The 26683-nt window shown below is 38.3% G+C and overlaps 1 protein-coding gene across 7 annotated transcripts in view; it reads left to right on the forward strand.

Moving 5' to 3' along the window:
- DGKI (diacylglycerol kinase iota) overlaps positions 1-26683 on the forward strand; it is a 206833-nt gene that overhangs the window by 126679 nt on the left and 53471 nt on the right. For all 7 annotated transcript variants that reach the window (XR_004357140.1, XR_004357143.1, XR_004357142.1 and 4 more), the window contains 4 exons: positions 9997-10097; positions 20214-20293; positions 22005-22049; positions 25644-25713. Coding sequence is in view for 1 of the 7 variants with exons in the window: in XM_032688288.1 (XP_032544179.1) it covers positions 9997-10097; positions 20214-20293; positions 22005-22049; positions 25644-25713 (296 nt within the window). In the remaining 6 variants the exon portion in view is untranslated. The remainder of the gene's footprint in view (positions 1-9996; positions 10098-20213; positions 20294-22004; positions 22050-25643; positions 25714-26683) is intronic.

The raw sequence follows: 26683 nt of genomic DNA on the forward strand, positions 1-26683 counted from the left end.
CAGGCACCATCCCTGGAAACAGTTGAGTTGAGAGCTTTTCCATCCAACACGGGAGGTTTTCTCTGAACATGAGGAAAAATACTTTTTGCTGTAAGGTTGACAGAGCACTGACACAAATTACCAAGAAAGGTTGTGGAATCTCCATTCTTAGAGGTATGCAGAGCCTGCCTGGACGTGGTCATGGGCAGCCTGCTCTTGGTGGCCCTGCTTGAGCATGGCTTTCATCAGATGACCTCCAGAGGTCTCTTCCAGCTTCAACCATTCTGTGGTCCTGTGAAATTTCAGAAAGCTGCAAGTTCCTCATTGTTATTTTGTAAACAAGGAAAGATTTCCAATTTGGTGTGCCTTTTTCTGGGATCATATTTGCTGTACTCTGCTGAGGAGCATAACGTAATAAAACCAACTATGTCTCACCAATTCAGTATCTAAACGAACGTCTAGAAAAAAGCTGAGATAACCCTTATTGCTTACACAGAACGTTAAGGTGGGGGTCTGGGAGAACAGGTATTGTCTCCAGGCTGAGGGATATCCCTTGGAAAATGACCTCCAAATTTTGATACTCTTCATTTGAATGTCTCATTTGATATCAGCTGTCAGGATAAAGCAGGGAGAGAGAGACTTGTGAGCCCCAAATTAATTCGAAGTCAAAGATGTACTATATCTTAAAATCTGTAAAAATAGATGAAACATACTGCTGCACTGTGGCTGCCAATTAATGTGTCTGGCAAATTAAAATAAGAACCCATGAGGTAGCAGGGAAATTTGCTTTGAATTATGATGGCTTTGAGATTCAAATATTCCTTTGTTTCTGTGTTGAACAACATAGAATGAATCTGAGTTCCTGTTAGTACTGAACAGCAGGGCAGATTCTGCTGAGACCTGGAGGTGGATATACCTGTCTTAGATAAATTTCAGGATTTCTGCAGCAGGAGATGCATGGGAATTTGAGCAGCCAAAATTATTAGGTACATATGGTCTTTGCTGCAGAGACAGTAGAAGTGTAGTGTGATCCTTTGCAAATGTTTATACAAGGTGCATAACAAAATACAAATGTTGTATTTTTAATTGAGGACCTTTTAAAAGGAAGGTAAAGACCTGCATTTTCCAGCTGGATATTCAGAAATGAGGAGATGCACATTTGTGTTGTGTGGTTGACGTAAAGGAACGCTGAAAAAAAATTACCATTTAAAAATAAAACATAATTGACTTACATAGCTCCTGTAGTCCTTTTACAAGTGGAATAAGCACTGTGGGTAGGCTATGATTATTTTTTTAATTACAAAATCTGTATAAATGAAAATAGACATAACACTACATTGGTAAATACAACTCCTTTATAGAGTTTACAGGGTAATGGTTGCAGCACAGTATACATATAAAACTTGTGTGAACAGCAAAAGGGTAATAGGAGATAATATTTTTGGTTTTAGAGATCCAAATGCCAAAAAGAATCTACTTTCTCCGGTTGAACATGGATGCTGTCTATAGGATGAGAATCTAATAAAGAACAGTAGGAGACAAGGTGTAAGGAAGTGTTAGAGTGTGAGCTATTCTCCAAATGCATAATTGAGGATGAAAATGCTTATATATATCTTCCTTCTTTTTCATTACATGCTTTATAGGGAATTGAGTCTCATCTTTTCTTCATCAGTTTTTTCCTGTTTAGCATGTGGGTTTCTGGATATGAGCTGGAAACGTGCTCTGGCAGCCCAGAAAGCCAACTGCATCCTGGGCTGCATCAAAAGCAGCGTGGCCAGAAGGGCGAGGGGGTGGATTCTGCACTCTGGGGGCCCCAGCACAGGAATGACATTGACCTGTTGGAATGAGTCCAGAGGAGGGCCACCGAAATGAGTAGAGGGATGGTGCACCTCTCCTATGACGAAAGGCTGAGAGAAATGGGATTGTTCAACCTGTAGAAGAGAAGGCTTTGGGGTGACCTAATTGCATCCTTCCAGTACTTGAAAGAAGCCTACAAGAAAGATGTAGAGGGACTACTTATAAGAGCATGTAGTGACAAAACAAGGTGGGTTTGTTTCAAAGTGAGAATAGGTTTAGATTAGATATGAGGAAGAAATTCTTTACTGTGAGAGTTCTGAGGCACTGGAACAGGTTGCCCAGAGAAACTGTGGATGTCCCATCCCAGGAAATGTTCAAGGCCAGGTTAGATGGAGCTCTGAGCAACATCATCTAGTGAAAGGTGTCCCTGCCCATGGCAAGGGGGTTGGAAATAGTTGATCTTTAAGGTCCCTTCCAACCCCAAATATTCTGTGATTCTGTCTAATGGGATTATTACTGTTGGAGAATCCATTGTGCTTGGAAGGGTAAAGTGTGAGACAACAACATCTAGCATGCAGGAGAAGAAAAGCAAGTACTGGGATTCCATCTGGAACTTCAGCATGTGTTTAAGTGACTGTGTGGATCTAGCCCTTACAGAGCAAAGTGCTCAAGCATTTGGTGAAGTAAGTGTGAGGTAAGAAAGTGCAAAAGGATTTAGTACAGTTGGGCTAACCTGGCTTATCTAGCATAACACTTATGTCCAGGTTTTGACTGGAATAGAGCTAAGTTTCTCCCTAGTAACTGGTACAGAGCAGCTTTTTGGATTTAGGATGAGAATAATGTTTTGACTGTTGCTAAGTAGTGTTTACCCCAAGTAAAGGACTTTTCAGTATCCCATGCTCTGCTAGTGAGGAGCTGCACAGAAAGCTGGGAGGGAGCATGGCCAGGCCAGCTGACTCAAACTGGCCAGAGGGATCATAGAAGGTCATGCCCAGTCTATAAATATTCATATTTAGGTTTGTGTTTAAATGAAAGTGTTATAAGTGATCAGCATGAATGAACAGAATGTTTCAGTTGACCCCAGTCTTTATTTACATCCTCATGGGACAAATGACAATTAGGATTTAACTGGGGGAGTTAATCCAAAGGGGTCTGACTGCTGGTCAGGGATGGGCTGGCTGGTGAGCAATTGTAATGCATCACCTCTTTCTTTTGGGTTCGTTTCTCTCTCTCTCTCTCTCCACCTCATTACCATTAAAATAAGAATAGTAGTAGTAGTAGTAGTAATAATAATAATAATAATAATAATAATAATTCTATTTTGTTTCAATTATTAAATTCTTAACCACGAGGTTTACCTTTTGTTTTCAATACTCCCAACCAAGGGAAGAGCAGGTAGAGGGAAGGAGTGAGCAGCTGCATAGTATGTAATTGCTGGCTGGGATTAGACCACAACAGCCTGGTTTTGGCACCTAATGAGGGTCTCAAAGGGTTGAGGTAACAACAGATCTGAACAGAGCACACTGAAACAAAGTTGTTATAAGTGTTTATTATATTAGTTTAATAGTTGTTGATCATCATTAAAAGCAGGTTGGGGGTGGGTATCAAATGCACTGCCCTTCGGCCCAGCATCCCACAACCTGGTAGTTTGTCTAGCTCAGGTTCCCAAATGAAATAAAAAAATATGTGGTGGAGCTTATAATTTTAGGGGTATTTTTTTAGGTAAAGAGCTTAGCAAGAACTTTACTCTAAAACAGTAGTGAACTTTTTTGAAGCACTGAAATTTGTCCATAGAAGAGACTGGATGATTCTACTCTGTTGTGGCAGAGTGTTTTAAGTAGATAAATGCTGTCAGAAACATGCTTAATTTTAATGTATCATTTCCAAGCTCTGCCAATATGATTTCAAAAGTAAGGTAAATTTCTTTTCCTGTTCTGGCTACAGCTTTCTGTTTTCCAATTACTCTAAACACTAGAATATTTAATTGATTTTACATGTTTTTTTCTTTAGGAGGCAGGTAATTCATTCATCTGTCACTGCAAAGATGCCTCAAAAGAGTGTGATTCTTTTTTACTAAAGTATTTCTTGTATGGGAGGGGAAGTAGAAGACTTCCATTTCTGTTTACTGAATCATGTTAAAACCTGTATGTGTGTAGGCTGGCGTGGGCTGTGTTCTTGAAGATCTATCAAAAATTTGTCACTGAATTCTGTAGAGTCGTTGGACTGTTTATTCTTATTATTTCATTTCTCTATGGAGACACAAAGCATAAGAAATGGTTCACTGGGTTCATAAATAATTGATACAGAGATTGGGGCATGTATAATTTAGAAGTCTGTCTTCCAAGTTAAATCAAGCTGGTGGCATGGCAGAAGTGTAGCCAGGTTGTTGTGCAGTAGTGCCAAGCTTGGGCAGGGCCCAAAGCTTGCTCTGCCTGTATTGTTCCCTGGGTGACTGGAGACAGAAGCATGTTTCTTAGGAAAACCAACTGTGCTCCATATGAGTTGTCTGGCATCCTCTCACTTGTTGCTGGATGATTAATAGGGGTGAGAGGAGGAAGTCACAGCTTCATCAAAAGCCGGCTGTGTTTTCTTGGTGAATGGAAGCAGATCAGGTTCTGCTGGTAATCTCAGAATGGGTGCATGTGGCTTTGCTTCTGTGGGTTTGAACCACAAATGCTGGAGTGAAAGGGATTTTTAAAAAATGAGCCCTTCTTATTTTTTCATGTAAAGCTCCGTTTCTTTAAGGTTGTTTTTTTTGTTTTGGTTTGTTTTTTTTTCCCAGTGGTAAGGGGGGGTGGTGGTGGTGGTGTTGATGATGGTAACATGTCTAGAAACCCCAAAATGCTATAGTTCAGGCATAGAAGAGAAAGTAAGCATACCATTTCTTTGATAAGCAGTTTCCAGCAGGTGGGTGGGTGGTGTTAAAAATTACTTCACCTTACAAACAGTTTATCTAGCATGATTTTGAATTTTTGAGATGTGTCTCTAGAAAAACAATGGCTCTGATTGCCGTGAGCAGCCTGGTGTACCATAGAATAGATGTTTTCTCACAAAAAAGTAGACTTAAAAACCAATAAAATCAAATTAACTGTGTATAGTAATTAATGTTTGTAAGTTTTAAGATTTTCCAGAAAGCATGCCCTTTTCCTTACAATGGGAATGATCCAATATCCAGGCAATCTTCTGTATTCTTGTGGAAAAGTCAAATGTCACTTTTCTGATAGGAAGTAATTCGATTTCCTTGTACTATTCTGTCATTTTGTAGCTAAAAATAGGAAGAAAATACTTTTCCATTGCCGAAATTACATAATTTTTAGGATGCAAGTGGAACAATTTTGAGAGGACCTCATGGCAACTCAGTATAATCTTCCAGAAATTGTTCCAACTAATTAATATGTATAGCTTTTCTACAAGCCTCATTTGGATTGTTATTTAATAATGCCCTTAGTGTGCACTTCTGGTTCATGCCAATCATGAATTCATCAAATAAAATTCAATATGGTAAACTAGCCTATCTAGCTCCTGATTTGAGAAGATTCATAATTAGCTTTGTGTTTAAATGAAACTGTTATAACTAGTCAACATGAATGAACAGAATGTTTCAATTGACCCCGCTCTTTATTTATATCCTCATGGGACAAATGACATTTAGGATTTAATTCCATGGATTGATGTGCTTGTGGAAGGGGGTTCTTAATTAGATTAGTGGAATTCATTCATCTGTACTTCGAATTACTTTTCATTGACTATGTAATACACCATTTTGAAAAATAATAGGTATAAATAGTTAAAATATTTTAGGTTGAATTGCAGTGAAACAATGTCCCCACATTTATTTCAAAATTGGTGCTCTATCTGGAAAGCTTTTCTTCCTCTCCTTACAGTTGAGCAAGTTGTTTTACACAGTATTCAGAAACATCCATTTCTATTAATATTGTACTAATGTTTGCTTTTGGTGACATTCATCACCCTGTTATTTGCTTTTCCATGGATTTGCTTATGTATTTAATCTTTATGGTTTCTGAATATACCAAATATGTCTGAACAAGACAAATCAATGAATTTGTATAATAATATGGATTATTATGCAGTATCTGCAAGGACTACAGAAGTATTGATAGTGGAGGTGTTTTGCTCAGCTGCATTAAATAGAGCTTTGTATGGAGCTCATGAATTCTGTGAATGAAAGAGTTAGTTTGGATGATGAGGACAATATCCCCTGGTGTCAATTGCCAGTCTGATAGCATAAGAAATGAATATTCACATAGTACATTTTAGAGACAAAATTATAATGAATAGGTAATAAAATTTATTGAGACATAATATAATGTCAGCCAAAACCTATATTCTAACAGAACAAATAGTATTTGCAAATAACTCATGAACAAAACCATCAAACTTCAGTTACTGGGTGAATGTCTCTTTTGTGTATTTGTGTCAATATATGTATTTTTAGGGTCGTGTATAAATGCATATACATATATTTGTATTATGAATATATTACTTGTGATTGAACATAACTAAGAGTATAAAATCTCTACCCTGTAGAAAGAGCTCTTGGCATTGTTATTTCTGATAATAGTTTATTTTCCATAGAAAACTCCTATTTCCAGGGTTACATTATTATGACTATGATAACTAAATTTTTCAAATGGCTGAAAGGCCAAGATCTGTTTCTCTCCAGTTGTATGTTTTATCACACAACTTACTTATGTAGTAGTTTTATCCTGTCTTTATAAAAATGGGGTGAACAGGAGGGAGAAATGGGAGAATAACGAACTCTGACACTTGCCAGTTGATTGCCCTCCTACACTGGACCTGGTCCTATTTCTCCTCAGGAAATGCATTGCATTTAAGATTGTGTGCTTATTGTTTCTACAATAAGCAAATTCTGAGGTATACAATGCACTGATATACCAAAAATTATACTTTTTACAAAAGCATGGGTGGTATTCTCTTAAATATTTTCTAGTTATAAGGTACTTTTTGGAGAGTGTCTCTATGTGGTTTCTAGAATAACAAAAATATTTTAGATTTGCTCCTCATTTTAGATATTTTTCTTCCAAGCAAAAGAAAAAAGACTTGCTCACTTCAGGTGAAAGGACTAATTTGACTTGGAAGGTGATGCTGCACATGCAATAGGTTGCTATCATCTTCAACCTAGGAAATAACATTTTTTTGTCTTCCTTACATGACATTAGGTAGTGAGTCAGCATATCTACAGAAGTCAGTGTTGTCTTTCTCTCCCCTTGGTGTCTAAACATTATCCTGTTCTCTCAGGTAGGATGAAGGGACACAGATGGCAATTAACCAAGGTTTGGCAGATGTTAGTCTGAGGCTTAACATCCCTCCCCTTTTTACAGGTCTTCTTAAGCACTAACTGGGGATAAATGTGATCATTCTTTCACCTTGTTATAGTGACTCCAAACATAGAGAGAAATCATTGGAGAAATCGTTGTTTCCCTGTCTTTCTTTCCTGCTCTGCTTTCACAAAATATCCAGATTATCCATTGCGATGATGAGGCCAGTTTGAAATGAGGCCAGTTGTGATAGGACATTAGTCTACCACTAATTAATTCATAATGTTTGCAAAGAAAGTTCACCTTTGAACCAGTGCTTAGAAACTGAAAAGCAAAAGCTCTACCATAATTGGTTTTAACACAGTTTTTTATTATTTTTCCACAGCTTTCAGAGTAGTTTGGGTACTTAGACCATGAAGTTTCTTGAAGAAACCTGGTCTACTGAACTGGAAGAGCATTTTTGGTCATAGGTTTAGCAATCTGGTGAAGAGGGCTTTAAACTGAAGTTGCTGGGGAGGGGAATCTCAATCTGTACCAGTCCTATATTACAAGTTTGATGTCTGTGCCAGCAATGGAAGCCCAGAGAGGGTTCACAGGTCAGCAGGGGAGCACCTGATGAAGAGTGCAAAGGAATTCCAGCCACTCCAGCAAGTATGTTGGATTCACTGAGGAACCAACTTAAATGCCTCTATGCAAATGTACACAGCATGGGAAGGTTTGTATGGCAAACAGTCTCTGTGATGGGGTAATTCCTGCACAGGAGTATCAGCTTTTGGTTAAGCAGTTATTCTGAGCTGGTGGATTGGAAAGCATAGAGTTCAAACTCTGGTTGCTCAAAAACAGTACAGATTTGGTTCCAGTTTCAGGAGAAGCAGCAGTTTGAGAAAGTTTTTTGATGTTAGGTTTATACTGAGCTTCATTCAGTGCATAGCAAGGATGTCTCTCTTTGTAACGTGGTTTAGTGTTACAACAGAAGTAAGTAGCTGAATTCTCCTGTTTGCCCATCCTTTTTCCTCCCAGCTGAGTTCAAAGCTTTGTCCTGTATTGTACCAGTGCATAAAAGACTTCACTTTTCAGAGCTGTCAGTCTGTCATTTTCATGAACCCTATTGCATGCAGTGAATTATTTCTTTTCTCCCCTCAGAAAAAGACTATGCACTTAAATTTCTATGATTTCTGAATTAAACATATTATTATATTTTCTTGGCTAAAATTCAGTATCCTATCATTTTCATATTTGAAACTTGTATTTTATAAAATTTGAAAGGGATTATAGTTCCCTAGACCGTGTTCACTTCTCAGCTAGCAACGTGACATATAAACTTGTTTGAAAAAGAAAAGGAAAAAATGCGTCAGTCAAAGTGTAGTTATGTTCTTCTTCCATCGATGCACCTCTCTCCTCCATATGCAGACACTCATGTCTTGGTTGCTGAGACAGCTGTAGAGACTGCAGGTAGAGAGTGATATTCTGTAGGATGACATGATGGCACCTGAGTTAGAAAGCTGCCTCCTAAAGCCGTGCTGGAAGTTCCCAACCAAGATATCTGTCATTAAACTGCAAAATTTTAAATATGGGCAGTTTGCTGATGTCTTGGGGCACTTTGACACAATGTGTCAGTCAGCAGAGGGAAAACATTGGATAACCTATATACTTCTGTCAGTCTTGCTGCCATTCTTAAGCCTTTCTCATTCCTTCTAGGGTATTGTTCCTGTGTCTTAGGCTAATTTTCCTCACTTAATATAGAAACTCGTGTTCAGAATGGGAATTTCTTCAGTGCAGCTACTCCTAGCATGTTGTCTTACACTCCATTTTGGAGGCAACCTAAATTCATTATCCTTTATCACTTTTTAGGCAGAGTACTTATGACAATAGAACTTCTTAACTGGGACTTGATCTTCAGTCTTTGTTTTCATCTGTCCAGCTATGGCAGAACCATTTATACCAACAGAAAACATGCAACAGTTAGCTCTGAAATAATTGCTAATTGTAATCCCAGTGGCTCCATCAAGAGGTGGCCACAAAACATGTGTTTTGTAAAGTCTTTAGTATTTTCTAGTCAATAAGAAAATTACTCCTCAGTTTGGAAAGGGAAAAAAAAGGGGACATTTGTGAGATGTGCCTTGTCGTGCACTAGCAGTGCAAATGCTGTACATTAAGTATTTTAGAAATGAGACAAAGAAAGAAGCAAATTTATGACAGCACACTGTATTTTGACTTTCAAAAAGCAGTGTGTATTAGTCAGTATTACCATAGGCAGAATTCTACTAACTAGATTAAAACAGGGAATACAGACAGTCTTTTGGTGGAAGGACAGAACAAGTAATCTACTTTTAACTGACCTGAGGGTCAGTTCCTCTAGGACAGACGTTTGCTATGTGAACTGTAATACACAAATAGTCTCTCTTTCTTTAAAAATGGAAAATGCAAATGTAGGCATTAATTTGCATAACATTCAGCAAAACTTAAAAATCAAATAACAGGTTATGATATGGTAGAAACCAGCATGGAATAAAAAAAGAAAGCTTTTCAGGACACAGTATTTTTCTATGTCTTGAACTTCAGGTTGGCAGATCTACTGGCTGTGGGAGGGCCCTAGGGATGTACACAAAGACAAATTGGAGAGGGAAGGGGCATTTATAGAGAGATGAGACAATTCAGAAAATCCTTTACAACTCCACATCACACAACCAGCAAATAGGCTTCTTGATCTTGCTTATTATTGAAGGTGTAATGTCTAAGTTATTGTGCAGTGGAAAGTCAAAATTTTAAATGCAGGGATGGGCCTGTGAAGAATTGGCCCAGTTTTGAAGAGGCTTGCTCTCTTTCTTCTTTCAGAGAAAATTAAAATCACTTCATATCCTGTTTTCATTTGCTCTTCCAGGGAACACTTTGTCTAAGAAGCTTTCTTTTTTTCTTGCAGTCCTCATTCCATCCCAGATCGCCTGCGGATCAGAGTGAACAGGATTAATTTACAAGAGTACGAGGGGCTACATTACGACAAGGAAAAGCTCCGGGAAGCTTGTAAGTTGGATGAAGCCAGATTGTAGCTGCTTTTGGTAGAACATTCTGTGTAAATCATACATTGACCAAAAAGAAACCCCACCCCAAAAATAACAACAAAAACCCTCAAACACAGAGTCAAGCATACATTTTTGGATGAGTCATGTAGAGTGTATGTTCATCTATCTCTGTATATGTATTCTCTCTATATAAATAGTCTCTGTAAAGGTCATGTATAGAGATTCCAGCTGCTTTCTTACTTTCCTATGCCTTTGCAAGTTGATTCTATTTACTGTTTTTATTTATGTTTTTCTGTTGATTCTACTTGATTTCTAGTGGATGAAAACATTCCAGATTTTATGATTAGCATCAGATTTCGAACTGAGTTGGGGAACTATGATGCATTTATCTTGGGGAACAAATCTTCCCCAGTGAAGGGCTTCTCCAGACTCTTACTTTGTTAAAAGCCTTCGGTTTTCCATATAAGAGAATAATCACTGTTTTGTTTCCTCATGTAATGGTTTAATTGCCATGTTCAGAGGTAAGTCAAAAGCAGACAGCAGTTGCTTTGGCAACATTGATGATGACAATCTGCACTTAAAAATGAAGTTCCTTTCCTTGGTGACACACAGACTCATTAATCAATGAGGGACAGGGCTTCTTGTGATAACCATTTAATAGCTTTTTCATGCATCTGGCTCATTATTCATATTAAATTACAAGCATGACTGTTTGTTGTGCAACAAAGCTTCAGCTCCCTCTGTAATACAGAGCACTCTGATAATTACAGGATGACAATCCTTTTAATTGGTTTGCTTATCTTATTGTTGGAAGATAGTTAAACTATTTCCATTTCACTCTTCTAGTCCCACCCTTTATTCTCTCAGTTCCCCGTCTCTCCTTACAACAAAAGAATTGAAATGGCTTAAATTTTAATATAGGTCCTGACAGCCTTTACTGAAGTTTCTGTTAGTGGATTTTGGTCATAGTTAAAGCAATCAAAGCCTTTATCACTGGACTGAAAAGAATTTTAATAGATTAAGGATTGTACTTCACTGGAGGGGTAATTGCTTCAAGCTTAAATTGAGAGTTTGACCTTGAGTAGTTTTCAGGCCACATTGAGCACACATTTCTCCAACACTGTTGGAAACAGTCTGGTTCATTTGGTGGTCCTTCTTGTGGTTTCTCATTTGAGGGGAACTATCATCATCTATCCTTACTGTGGATGTAAGTTATCTGTGTCTGTAGTTACTGTATATTAGGTCCTTAAAAGCCATTACATGTTCTGACACAAAATACACAATTTATTACACTTTTTCACTGCAGTGGTAAATATATATTTATGTTATTTGTCACCTGACAAAATTCATAATGATAACATTATAAAAAAATGTGACTGATCTAGCACCTCTGAGATGTAGTTTTAGATTTTATACACATTTCATCACTTACTGAGTGTGTGCTTAAGAGGTTATCATTAAAAAAAGCAGATGTCTCTCTGTCAAGAGATAAAATGATTGCTTTTGGACACTGGTAGGTCATTTGCCATAAAATCCTTTTGTCTCTCTTTCAAGTTACTGCACGACCAACTTGATAATATAATGTAGCTGGACTGGAGTATTTTCCCCAGACATTTTTCATGAAGTTGTTTTTCCTACCAGTCCTCTTTTAGATGTGTTATTAATGCTTGTGCACTACTGTTTTTATGTTAGAATATGAGAAACAAATAATATCCCCATTATCTTGAAAGAAATGGGAAAAGATACCTACCTTATATCCTTTGCAGTTAGTTGTGATGTCCTGTGTAAGGACATATAACTTGCAGCATACACTGGTGGTCATCAGCCTACTTCTCTGAACATACAACATAAGTTTCTTCTGTGAGAATTGTCTAGCCTTTAGTTTTCAGGAGGCTGATCTTGATTTGAGGACTTCTGGGTGATGTTAACTGTGACTGAAGAAAATCATGTATGGGAAGACAAGTGCTCTCTAAATAGTCAGAAACCAAACTGTTTTAAATATTCTAGTCAGTTCCTGGGATTCCATGAAGTAAAAAATGGAAAATCCTGGTGGTTCAGTGATTACACACTTAACATCTGAGTTTTCCTGTGACTTACAGCAAACTGCTTACATCTTTTCTGAAGCTGCATGGCCATGCTAGAGGATTACATGAGTTTTTATGAGGAAGCTGGAAAACCATGTAGATCTTCTATTTAACAAGATTGGATAGCCATTTTAATTGTATTTCTGAAATAGAAAACTGGATAAATTTTAAATGGCTTTCTGGTTACATGTCTATGGATTGGTGCTGCCTCACTCTCTCAGATGCTAAATACTGATATGAAATAAACCTGCTATGTCCTCCTCATCAAATCGTTTCATTGAGCATTGGCACTAAAAGTTACTCTGTTAAAGGGGGAGAAGGGAAGTGCTGAGAGAGGAGAAGTGACTCTCCTTTCTTTACTAAAGAAAGGGACGAGTGAGTGGGTGTGTGGAGGAATTGTTTGTACTAGCAAAATTCCAGAACACTGATATTGGAAAAGTTGTTTCTTGGAAGCTTTACTGGGGAATTGTTTCTATAAGGCCTGTTACTGAAGAGACACTGGCTTCCTTCAACATGACTGTAGCTCTTGTGTATATGTCTGTCCCACTAGATCCTTGCAAGAGACTCAGTTTAGATACTTGTTCAGGCTTTGGCAGAATACCTACAACTGAATTCCAGAATACTATACTTAATACTCGTTCTCTGTCCACAAGGATTAAAAGCACTTTTACCTCCCTAAATAATTTGAGAACCAAATCAGAATCCCTCAGCAATCTGAATAGGAAAAGAAAACCAGTTAATAAAAAGTTATCCCTGAAGGAAAAATAGCAAAGAAGCTATTATGGGTTTTGCCTGTTACATGTCTCCATAATAGGGTTTTAAAAGCTTTGACTTCAGTGTACTAATCTGGATCATTTAACTCACAATAAATATATTTCACTCCCCTTGTTTTCTTGAAATACTGATTTGAATCTATCTTCACCTAAAATTACACTTCCTGACATATAACATTTTGTCATACAAACTGTTCCATGAAGATTAATCTTTGCTCTGCTGGAGGTAGACATCTCATTTTGAAAGCCTCCCAAGCAATTAAAGAATGTCATTTTGTCCTCTGAAGGGCATGACTGTCCTTAGCTCATTCTCCTTCTCTTGTTTTCTACTTTTCTTGTCAATGCAGCTGGCATTTAACCAAGATGCTGTTTCTGAATTGTCCCTTTCTTCTCTCCCCTTGCTCCTTCTTTTCTCCTCCATTCTTTTTTCTGTCAACATCTTACTATTGTCTGTGGGATGATTGATGGTGGTGCAGAGGATGCTTATTGATCCTTCAGCGAGGAGGGATGAATGCTTCTGTGCACCATTTTAAGAAAGGAATATATGTTGGTATTTCAGTTATGTTGTAATGTTCTTCACTGCAAATGAAGTTGTCTTCTCTAACACTTTCCTATATATGTCCCAAGCACTTGTCACTAGTCACAAGCTTCACCACCTCTGCCCAGTATGAGAGTTGTACATAACATGACCATAACCCCCATTACCATATTCAAAAAGTGAGATGGGCTGATGTTTCTAGGTGGACAGATTTTAATTCTGTCTCTCTTGCCTGCATATTTTCTGTGCACTCTCTCTGGTTTCCTGTCATAGCAGGAAAGTATGATCCCAAGCTGCAGTGAGGGTGAACAATTGAGTTACTTTTAAAACAGCTAAAACTTTATTTTTGAAACCCTATTTTCCTTTCAAACTCCTTTCAAACGGTACTAAAGTGGAGGTATAGACAGAAACTAATTATTTTAAAAAAAGTTAGTTAACAGCAAACAAACAATAAACCAGCTAGTGACCAAGAGGTCTTCAACACTTCTTAGTCCTTCCCACCAACACCATTTCAGATTTGTGCCATGAAAATGCAGTAGTGAAATAACTCACCATCAGCTGTAACTGAAGAGTTGTGGGGTTTATTAATAGAATATGTCAGTCTTTACTGACCTTAACTTGTTGTGTATGCCCTAACCATAGAGAACCATCTTAGTTTCCTCAATACCACTAAGATTAAGGAGGAATCATACCCAATCTGGGTGATGCCAGTGTCAGAAATAACTCTCAGCTCTGTAGCAGCTCTGGGTTTCTAATACTTCCTTTTACACAGAGGCAGCTGTTCCTTATCTCCTCTTGAATAAAACAGCACACTAGATTCAAAAGCAATTTTTTTTTAAAAAATAGTTCCATTTGTATAACAATTGAACTGTCTATAATCTAACAGTGCTTTTCCCTGCAGTCTTCCTGTTTTGTGTGTGTGTGAGATGCTGTAACATGATGTGATGTTAACCTCAAATTCTTGTCTCTTTGATTATACCTAGCTAGATGTCTATAATGCATGTGTCTCTGCCTTTAATTTCTGTGGGTTATCTAAGGGTTTTGGGGTCATCCTAGGAGTTCTTATGAGATACGTGGGTGTACATGGAGTGACAGCTTGTGAATTATTTGGGACGTGTACATGTAGTGATACTGTAGCTTCCTCATACCAGGAATGTACTTAGAATCCCTGAGCTATCAAAGTTATTCTGACTCTTTAAAGCTCAGGGATATGACAGATCAAGGTAATTTGGAGACTATTCCGTGTGATTTTGAACAACTAGCTAAGTAAGAAAAGGTCAACACTTAGGACTTGATATTTATATCCTGAATATATAATATAAAGGGCAGCAGGGAGCAGCATACTTCCTGATGAACCATGAAGGAAATGTGCTTGTATTGAGAAGCAGCTTTGAGCTGGATGGGTTTAGGTGAGATGAGTTGTGCAGCTACAATCCTCTTCCCTGCTGTAAAGGAAAGACCAATGGCCATTTATTTGCCAGTTCTTAGGGCACATTGTGGCTTATCTGTAGAAGCTTTGTAAAAGACACCATTACCTTCACTCTGCTTAAAAGTCACTGCCTTGCTCTAACAGCTTTATTTTGTCAATGTGTTGTGTAGACATTAGCTAAATAATGCATTTTTTTGTCACAGTGATTTAGTAAGATCTGAAACTGAAAGAGGTTGGATGGATTGCTCAAAGCCACCCAGCAAGATGAAACCAAGAGGATTAGAAGTCAGTAGTGAGTTAAATATTGGAAACTCTGTTATTGCCTGGAGTTGGGGGAAGGAGGAAACCCAAATCATTGAAATCTCATATTACTGAGTTATAGATTCATAGAATGAATGAGGCAGGAAGGGATCTTTATAGATCCTCAAGTTCCAACCCTCTGTCATGGGCAGGGACACCTTCCACTAGACCAGGCTGCTCAAAGCCCCTGTCCTTGAACTTCCCCAGGGTTCCACTTCTCTGGGCCACCACTTTCCATCCACCACTTCTCTGGGCAACCCATTCCAATGTCTGGCCACCCTCATTGTAAAGAATTTCTTCCTAATATCTAATCTAAATCTACCTTGTCTTGACATCTCACCGGGCATATCTATGTTCATTATAGTCCTCTGCCTTCCTTTAGACTAGAAGAGATGGGCAGTATTCCAAATAGATATAATTTTATATTTAGCCTAGAGGAGTGGGGAGAATCAAGAATATTAACTTCCATTTCAGACTTTACAGGAAACCATGCCATAGTTTGTCTTCTTGGTATAGACTTTTCTGTGAGGTTTTTCTGTCCTGTTTTGTTTTCCTGTTCCCCTATTGGTTTTCTGATTTGATTTCCTCTTACCTTTTCAGTCCTGATTGTGTCCTTTGGATATCTCATCCCACACACATCCTTCCTGCCTGTCTTAAGTCTGTTTCTGTAGGCCTCACAGTTCAGGTTCCTGTTCTTTTTTTTAATCCTAAATCTTTATTCATTGTTCATCCAGATCTGTGCTGTCAGCTCTTAGTCACAATATCCATTCCCTCTGCCAGTTTCAATTCCCAACTCTTAGTTGGGAATAGTTTTCTTTCTATAACCTGTTCCTTTTCGTGTGGTGTTTGGAACAGGTTCTCTCTTCCTTTGATTTGGACAGCTTCTTCCTTTGTTTAGCAGTGTACTGGAAAAGTCACTGAGAGCCTGGAGGGGATGACTGCCTTCTCAAACCTGGTCTGGTTTAATCTGATAGCCTCCACCGTGTTTTACCTCCTGACATGTGAGGATTTTAGAGGTGGACTGCTAGTGCTAAAAAAACTAGCAACCAACACATATAGGGAGAATTAGGTTTTTCTCAGTATAATAAGCAAAAGGGATCTGAAGAGACACATGGCTTAGATTTCTGTGGTAGGGAAAATCCTTTTGTACAAACTCCCTTTTATTAAAACCATACCGGGAAAGCCAAACCTCTTAATATAAATGTCTGAATATTTTAGAATTCTCTGCCAAGAATTTATTTGGTCCTTCACATTCCTAATATCAGTGAAAACCCCTCAGGAAAATGGCATTCTTACAACATCTTCATTTGCTACATTAAACATTTAGAACCCAATGTCTAACCTCCCCAGTCCCCCGAGGTATGTCAGACTCAGAATGAGTTTTTCCTGGCATTCACATTTGCCTTAATGCTCTGTCTCAAGGCTGTTTTGTTTGGGATTTGAGCGGGTTAATATGGTGTTAAGATCACAAATTGAATCCTTTCATAATAGTAAATGGGGAAGCTAATTGAATTTTGTTTTTTCTTCATGGTGCCATATGCAGTATATTCAGGCTTCCGTCATTTATGTCCCCAATACTATTAAAGAGTTCACTAGCTTTAGGTATTCAGCATAATGGGCAGTTAATAGGTGGAAGATTTGTTTGTTGTTTATAAATTCCATAGCTAATTTCATGAGGACTCAGGAAATCATTATTAATCTTGCAGATAATGAGAGCACCACGTTACCCCAACTGCTGCATCTACCCAACCCTCCTCTTGCTGAAACTTAGTTTTGGTTAGTGTTGCTAGGGACAAAGAGCTTTCTGCAGTGTTGGTTCAGAATATGAAGTAACTGTCTGCCTGTCTCATTTTCTGGGATTCTTGCACTGCTGCTCATCACTGCAGTGTGAGTCTGTATCCACAACTTCCTGGACAAAGTCCTTTTTCATTATTTAGGGACCAGGGAGGAACTGAGAGCTGGATGCAAGTGGCTGGAAGAGCAGGCACCTTAGGAGAAAAGTATCTGACACTTGAATGCTGTGGCTTGGCTCATTATCTGAGACTATCCCTTATTTTTTGGCGTATTCCCATGTGTGGAGTTATCCATATATTCACAGGAGCGGACAGTGTGTGGGTGTATGACAAGTTGTTCTGTAGTGCCTGTGCTCCTAATGTAATTGTTTGTCCTCCCACCCCTCACCTGGCATATTCAGTAATCGCTGTGTCCCACAGCACTGTTCTGTACTGTCCACATCCTCATCCACACAGTGCTATTCAGCAAATAGAGAAGCTCCTCTATTCCTGCATGAAAGCACCCACAATGTTATTGAAGGCCATGCATGTTGACTTTAACTGGTTTATTATAACTCCTTTTGCCACTCTTGCACAGTTTTACCCTATTTTTAGAATGAGAAACAACCCCATAGTTTCAATCCCATTATCAGTCATTAAGTATTTGCTTTTGTTTTCAAACAGAAACTATTGTGAAGAACTTTGGAAGTCTTGGCTGTGTAGTGCATTTTATTTACTTACTGTGGTTTCTGAAAAATGATGGCTGGGAACATTTTCCTTGCTGAAAGCTAAATGAGTCTTGCAAAAAACCCCAACCAACCAACCCACAAAAAACCCTCACAAAAAATCCAAAACAAACAAACAAAAAATTTGGAAAGCAGCATTTTAGCATATAATATAGTGTTACCCAGTGATGACTTTAAAGGTTTTTAAAAGGACATGAACCATATGGAATGAAACCCCTTGAGACCCACCTCAGGCACCTTATCCCTTAAGCCATTGATCCCAAAAGCCATAGATTGTGCTAATACACGATTTCCAAACAGTTAAGACAGCATATTTCTTTTCAAGGACAAAGTCACACAGCCCAGAGTTTCAGAATTGTTCTATGGCCACTAGCAACTGGTATGACATAATTTAATTGAAGTTGTGAATAATTACTTTTTTCTTCATTCATTAGATGAGACCCATAAATATCACCACTAAGGTACCTCTTGAATATTAGTTTTTGCTTTTTAGATATTTTGGTGGATTTCTTTAGAATTCCAAATGTTCCTAAGGTCCTTCTCTTTCAGGCTGTCAGGAATGGTGATAGCTAAGGATTTCATTTTTATGTTATCTGCGTTGTTTCAGCAGGTCAGAGCTTTAGTCCCCATTAAGTATATAGAAGAGAGACAAAATCTGTGGTGACAGTTTATGAGCCAATGGTGTAACTCCCTAGTGCTCTGTAGCTATTGGAGGTGTAGCTGTGTCTGCTGCAATTCACTTTTTAGTGCTATAAATGAATTTAACAAACACTTCTTTCAGTAAGGGCTGCAAAGGGATCTGCTGAATTGAAGCTAGATAGCCATTAAGAACTCCCTGCAAAGAGCTTAAGGGTCTCCTGTCAGAGCAGGTTAAGCAATAATAAACACTAAGCAAAGAGAATCAGTCTGTAACCCAGAGCATTGGAGCGCGTGAAGCAAACCTCATGATTGACCCTCCTTCCACTTGCTTGTCTCTCAGTCTCTGTTCTGTAATGAAAGAATCTGGGAGGTCACAATGAGCACTGTTCCCACTTGGCCTTTCTGAAAATGTGCAGGGGAATTGTCGTTGCTACTGGATGTCAGTGTTTCAGGCGGTGTGTGAGTTCTTTTGTTCTTCCTGCTGATCCCTTCTTTACATCCTTGTTTCTCCCTCCAGCTTTTTTTTCCCTCTGCTTCTGTTTTTCCTGGGTCCATAGCTGTTCTGCTCTTCAATTTGCTTTCCAAACACAATGCTGGCAGCATTGTTGAACCCTGTGCTGATCTCTAAGGTCTGCTGTGAACTTGACTGCTGTAGGTGCTTCCCAGGTCTTCTCCCTGAAACCGCTGAGCTCCTCTTGGTACTTCTAGCCTTGGTGCACCAGAAAAAGAGGAGCTATGTTCCCTAGTGTCTTTTAGCACTGTCTTGTTCTCTTACCAGACTGAGGAGCTTCTTGGTATTGGAATATTTCTCTATCTTAATCAACTTCTTTTCAACAGCAGGAAAGGCTGCAGCACAGTTCTGTTTTCTGTTTATCTCAGAAACCTTGGCGATTTTATGTTGCTGCTCATTATCTACTTATCAGAATTGTTTATGAGTTGATATTTTGCTCTCCTTCTGGAATAATTCATGTGAGGATTTAAATATCTTTCCTGCTGCTCCCATAAATTTTTGGGGCATTATTTGATTAAAGACCCTCCAGGGAGGAAAAAAGAACTTTATTCAGTGATTCAGTTTTACAAAACCAAATACTCAAGAGTGTTCACTTGTTTTCTGCTTATTTAATGAGATCTTAGTAGGTAACTCTCTTGGTACCTTTCTTGTGGAATCATGTATACCTTTTTCTATTTATTCTTTTTGTGGATTTGTTTTGGACTCCTTTCAGCTGCAAGAACAGAATGACTGTGGAAACCTAAATGTGCTGTTATTAAAAATGTTGCCCTCACCTGAAGGGAATTATTTGTTGGCTTTTTTTTTTCCCTGACTAAATATGGAGATGTGTCAATTTTGTGTGTAGATGGAAAAATGTCTGTTCTGATTTGAAAGCGGCCCTACATCAAAATAACATGGTGTTGGACAGTTTTCTCTGAAATCAGACTATGACTTTCATTGCTATAAATATGTAGAGTTTATTCTGAAAATAAAATATAACTCTTATTTCAAGGTATAAGGGCACCCCCCTAACTCTTGTTCTGAGGTATGTTCCTTTCTTTGCAGTTAATGTTTGATGTTGACATCAGAAATTAAGTACATAATTTAACTGAATATGTTTCAGCTTCTTTCATGAAACCATGAAAGGCCTTTGAAAACTGAAATATTTGATGATTATAAGTGGGTGAAACTAACAATGAATAATAATCTTCTAAATATTTGTTAAGATTTAGATAATAGAAAGCTTTTGTGAGGACGTTAAAAAACCGAAGTCGAAGCCCACTGCAAATCTGTTCAAGTTGAAGGGACTTAGTTAAAGAGGTTTTTCTTTGTTTTTGATTTTTCAGCCATTCCCCTAGGAATTATAGTTGTGCGAGGAGACTGCGACTTGGAGACTTGTCGTATGTACATTGACCGCCTACAAGAGGTGAGGCTTTTGTGAATTCAGATATCATTTGCTAATCTATTTTATGTTTCTTTCAGTTCTGAGTGCAGAGGACTAGTAGTTGCAACAACTGTTGCAATTTGCGTGCCACTGAAATGAAAATTCTAGAATTAAGAGATGATAATAAAAGTACTGAAAGTATTTCTTAAACAGAAAATTAAAAATCACGCTGATTCCTTTTAAATGATAACATAATTGATTTGGATGGGTGTGTTTACTTCTCTTTGATTAAGAATAGAATACCAGAACTTTCCACAGACGTTGCAATTACCTAAATTATGCATTAGAAAGTGTGTTATGTAAGGATAAGCATTGTGGTATTTGAGTGGGTCCAGTTATTCAACTGTCACTCTCTAATACTGTCATGGAGTAATCTGAGAAACCACTAAACACTACAGCTATCAACTAGATAGTTCCAAATTTCAGAAATATATGTTCATGCAGCTAGTAATAGTGCTGCTCTTATTGCCTTGAACACCTTGACTCATGAGAGTTCATTCTGCAATACAGTCCGGGCAATGGAGACTCCAAATGTCTCATTACCCAAGTCATTTAAAGTGATAAAACGAATGGATTTTCATCAATGTACTGTCTCTGATTGTTTTTAATCTCTTAAAAATCACTATCTTAGTGATATCTTTCAATAACATTTACAAGTATGAGGACATCATGTAGGTTTATAAATCATTGGTCTAATTTACGTAGGAACTATGAATCTCACCCCGTCCATTGAACTCTTTGGGAGCCATTGATTTCCTGTAGGTTTTGGAACTCTGCACTTGCAGTCAGAATATGAGCCTTAGTATTTCACTTCAGGGTTTCACTTCTTTGCATTTCTGAACATCCAGACCTGAGGTGTGACTGTTATTATCAGACAGAAAACCACATTTTATGTTGCATAAGGTGCATACCATAAGGTAAGGTGTACGATGCATATTTGCAATATGGGATATGGAAAATTACAATCAATCTAAAGTTCTGGTTGAATTACCCATAGTGTTTGTGGAGGAGCTGTATTTCCACAACCTTGTGCAGTTTCTGTGCTTTTTTTTTTTTTAATGTGCTTGATTTGGCTCAGTCCCATTTGCTGGGAATAGAGATGCCAAGTTTTTATTGAGCTCTGCCAACTTGCTTGCTGCTGGGGGCAATGGTCTGTAGGCCAGGCTCTATGGTAGATTAAGTCATGAGCTATAACTATTTGACAAAATCTCTATTAAAATAAATTAGATTCCTGAACCCTGCTAAATATCAGGATCATTCTGATATGACCTCCTTGGAGTGAGGTTGTCTTAAAACAGGGAGAACTGCCAGTGGTTTTCTTCAGTGCATTAATCACTCAAAACTATTCGTAAAAAAAGGCTTGGATTTTTAGCATATTTTCATTAACTTTTTTGCTGATATTCGAAATTTAGATGGTTCTCGTGGAACAAATAGATTTGTAGCATGGTAAAGATTCATTAGCATAATCTCTATATTTTTGAAACTATTTTTTTTGACCAAATGCATACAAATCTAAACTTTATGTGAACTTTCCATGACTATTCTGTGGTGTTTGTTTCACATGCTTAAAACCAGTGAGAAGTACTTGCAAAATGATTTGTGTTTGCCCAACCACTTCAGATAGTAGAACTGCAAACAGCTCTTGTTGCTTTGATCTTTTTCATCACTGCTTTGTCTTTCATTCTCCATCTAGGACCTACAGTCAGTACCTTCTACTACACAGAGAGTTCATTACCAGGTAAGATAAGCTTTCCTTTCATTATCAGAATAAAAAGAGTCTTAACAATGTGAACTGCACTCTTTGCGTTCGAACCTATACGTTCTTGGGTTAAACACCTATGGTTTAGCTGAATTTCTGATTAACACTTATGCTTAAATCTTGGAGATTCATTCTGATTTCTCTTGTACAATCCTCTTCCTTGCAAGCCTTATGGAATCACCTTTAAAATTAGCACAGGATGATGATGGGAACCATACTGCAATAGCAGTACCTTGTGTATTGAAGTGAATGGGAGACTGTGTCCTGTAGGACAAATGACAAAAGTAAAACTTTTTCTCTCTCTGAGAAACAGAACGATAACATGTTATATTGCATAGCTGTAGTAACAAAGTCTTATCAGTGAGAAAAAAAGGTGTTATAGCAGGCCTAACCTCTTAATAATTCTGTACACGTCAGTCATCTACTTTAACATAATCTTCAGGGTAATTTTTTAATCCATCTTGGGCAAAAATGTATTTTCTGCATGAGACAAACAATTTTTAGGTGGCTAGTTCTTAAAATTGGTCTCTTTGTACATTTTATGACTTTATTCTACAAACAGAACTTGCCTTTACAGTTGGAAGTATTGTTGTATATTTCTCTCAGCAAAATAATGCATTGCAGAGCACTTAAATTGGAAGTAAGCTAACTCAGACGAACTCTACTGGCTCCTGAAATGGTCAGATATTAGCACAGAGACTTGACACAAACCATGGTCAGTTGGATCACAAGCTTGCATGGTGTTGATAATGTTTTTCCTAATTTAGCAATGCAAGTATTGTTGGATCAGCAGGAACAAGTTCACTGAGAAAGCGTACAGAGATCCAGATGGCAGGAACCAATTGTGGTGAAATTGCAGATAATTTCTTGGATGTTACTGATTACTTGGGTGATACAGAATTCTAGTTTCACAAGAATGCCTGTCGGTGCACTGACTGCAGGCACTATAAGAAAATGCAATTTGGCATGTTTTCCTGGAGTTGCCTCCTTCTTATCAGTTCATGGTTTGTTTTTTCATTTCCCTGTCCAATGTTAAGCTCATAGTTTTGACATTTCCATCAGTCATTTCCTGGAACTGAGTTTTAGAGCACTGTTAGTGTCTAGCAAATTGACTAATAAATCAGCATGTATGATTCTGTTCCACTCATTATAAATTAACCTAAGTGGCTGCTGACTGCTCCATGTGTAGGAAACTGCCTGAGGTAAAATGAAGAACTAAATCTGCTTATATGGGGAGGTCTAAAAAAGAGTATGAAATGTTGAAAATCAGCTCAATACTTGGCTCTAACCTCTGCAGTTATAGCAGTATATGAATTAGTTGCCTAGCCATCTTCTCTAGTGCACAGCAGTGTGAAATCCCTAACACACCATACATTTTTTATGATGCTACATTTTGAATGTACCCCTCTCTGTGTTTTCTCTTCAGTACTTGTTTGTCCTGGTTTCTTCAAACATGGTTTTTTTCTCAGTGGGTCACTTTCTACAAACTGTCTTGTTAGGTTAATTTGAGGTTTGTTCCACATTGGTATCCCTATACGTATTGCAGAAATGGGAAAAAGCAGTGGATAAAGGGCATGAATAAGGTGCTTAAAGTGATAGAACTGTCTTTATACCTCACTAATAAGGTGCCATGGGTACTTTTAGGTCTCATAAATGCAGTTCTCTTGCGTGATTCCTCTGCAGCTCAAAACATGGGAAGTCAGCAGAAATATTAGCAAGCCCAGGTGCAAATGAGAAAAATTACACTAGATTTGTTTCTCACACTGTTTTGTTTCTCTGATGAGTTTATTACTCATAGCATACCATTCTCATGGGCCTGAGACTTCGCAAGCTAGTTCTGCAGTTGATCTGTAATGAAGTCTTGGAAGGAGGATATCACGATATGCAATTTGTGATTCAAATTTATATTTACCAGCATTATCCCTATATTCACTTTGCCAACATTATGTACTCTATGAATTTTTTCTCATTTTTCCTCTTTGTATAAACTACTTTTTAGAACACACCATTATTGGATGTTTTCTTCCTTTTTCCCTTTGTATAGCAGTCCTCTGCTTTCCACAGAATGGACTAAATATTAAGATACATAAAGCTTTGTGCATGTAGAGACAGACGGCAGCAAACCTAATGGATTTCAGTGATCCTTGATTCTCCCACATACCCCTTAGCTGCAATATAAGCAAACCTAAGCATCCCATAGCTTGGTTAGTCCTTCTTAGAGAAAGAAAAGGTGTATTTTAAATCTGATTCTGTGAAACCATTGAGATGTGTTACTTGGTCCCCATGTGCAGATAAAGTTCACTTTATGGAATTTGATGCTGTCATTGACTGGAGACAATAAGCTGTACATGAGAGCATGGTTTATGAAATTAAGTAAAATCCTCCCTGTTACTTCTAAATTTTCTTTTCTAGCTATGTGACTTGGTATACTACTCTGTTGTCTGAAAGAGGAGTAAAGTTTAATCTTGAGTCAATATGAGCCTGAATTTACATTGTTTGTAGATGTGCTGATTTTACTGCTTAAGATGTAAATAAGGATAGAATCTGACTCTACACAAATTTCATGTGTGTGCCCAAGATCCATGCTGTTGTGCTTCACCCTGTGCAAATACATTTGTGTTCGAACGTTATATGCCAGTGGCTTTAAGAATTTGGCTGACCATACACTGGTAGCATGGAGTACTGAGATGACAACCCTCTGCTCTCTTGAGATCCCTTTTGCCTCTCCAACTCAGTGAGAGCTGAAAATGCATGAGGGACTGTTTGAGTGCTTGGTGAGCACAGATCAGGAAGGTCTCCTCGGTCATTTTCCTCCCCAGTCATTTAGTTTGGTTCCTGTAGTAACATCTGTCAGATCTCCAGGAGCAGATTTTTTTAGCCAGAATGGGAACATGTCAATGTAGGATGTCTATTTGTTTGGCCAGTGGTGGTCCTCAGACCTGTGCTCTTTGTATTCTTGGTGCAGGGGATAACATGTTTTTTACTCTAATGTGCATTGGGGACTGAGCAAAGTGGGGAGTTGCTTTGAGTGGTAGACGAGTAGAGGAGGCAAAAGTGTGTAAAAATACTGAACTGGAACAAAGGAAGGTGACAAATACTCTCAGGCTCTTGAGGATGGTCCTGTGCAGGGCCAAGAGTTGGACTTGATGATGCTTGTGGCCCCTTCCAACTCAGCCTATTCTGTGATTCTGTGACAGCACATAAGGAACAAACAATAATTAAAGTTTGTGGCTGCTGTTTGATACTGATGTGTGTCTTTGATCTCTTTCACCTCCCTCTGTTCCTCTTGGGAAAGCTGTTGTTGATGCAAAGGTTTTGATAGTGCTCAGCTGAAGGGAAGAGGACAGCTGAAGATGTGGCTGAAACTAACCATGTCAGCTTACTCTTTTGTATGATTGCAGTCAAACCTTGATGTCATGGAGAAGAAAATTTGGTGGATTTAGGTTATGTAGCTTTTACACATTGTGCAACGTCAGTAGAGCAAAATGAAAAAAAGCACAAAGTCTAGGAAATAGCCCATCTTAGAGAAAAAACAGTTCTTCTTTTAAAATATGATTTCCCTACCCTATACAGGACCAGGAAAGCTCTTTCCCCAGAGTACTTTCTGTCCAGAGGCTCTCTCCTAGATGGTGCTTCCTAGACGGTAAGTGCATCTCCCTTGTCTTGTGCCCAGCGTGCTGCTTGCCTCTGTTGTGCATACGAAGGATAGTTCATCTGAGAGTATTGTCTGTGGCGGGTTAACTTGTTCCTTCTCGTTACACTGAGCAGGTAAAAAAGGAACTGAGTGACCCCCTTTCCCCTTTAAAAAGCAATCAAAATGTCTGCTGTAGCTTTTTCACCCCAAGGAGACATGCTCCCCCAAGGGAGGTTAGTTGGGTTTATTAGGGTCCCTGCTGTGATGAGGAGACAGTGCCTGGCAATGCCTGAACTCAGAGTGCAGCTGGCTGTGGCAATGTGCTGCTGCTGGTAAGGCTGTGCTCTTCACTCTGTAAGTTTGATAGTTTTTAGGCACTGTAGTGTTTAGGTGATGGAACTATACCTCCCTTTTCCTTGTTATACTGCACTTCATGTAATTCCCGGGAGAGCTGCACTTGTGTTTGACCCAGACTTTGTCGAAGCAGACGACTTATCTGGGCTGTACATCAGGCTCCAGAGCACAGAAATTAGCAGCTGAAATGGATGGCATCTGCTTTTACAAAAGCTTCAGCATGGGGAGGCTTAAATTTTTAATATTCTAAACAAAAACAAATTCTCCTTGGCAATTTCTAATCACTCTTCCTTGTCTCTCATGAGGGAAATTGATAAAAACATATTGAGAATCTGTTTGGTTTTTGTAGAAATCTGAGTGGGTAGATGCATTTAGTTTTTGTCTTTAGTATTTGATATTCTCTTGCAGTGCCAAAGACTACAATGCTATATCACTGTCCTCTTGTGTCAAAACTCCAGAGTGAATGGACCTGATTTCACTCACCAAACAAAATGCAAAGTAGATACAAAAAAAAATTGCATCTGATGAAGCACATTGTACATAATAAAATACTTCTGGGCTTAGTAACATAAATTATTTGACAGTGGCAAATTCATAATATGTGCTTTATTTAGTGAATCTCCCC

The sequence above is a fragment of the Chiroxiphia lanceolata genome, chromosome 5 (genome assembly GCF_009829145.1).
Source record: "Chiroxiphia lanceolata isolate bChiLan1 chromosome 5, bChiLan1.pri, whole genome shotgun sequence".
NCBI classification, from domain to species: domain Eukaryota; kingdom Metazoa; phylum Chordata; class Aves; order Passeriformes; family Pipridae; genus Chiroxiphia; species Chiroxiphia lanceolata.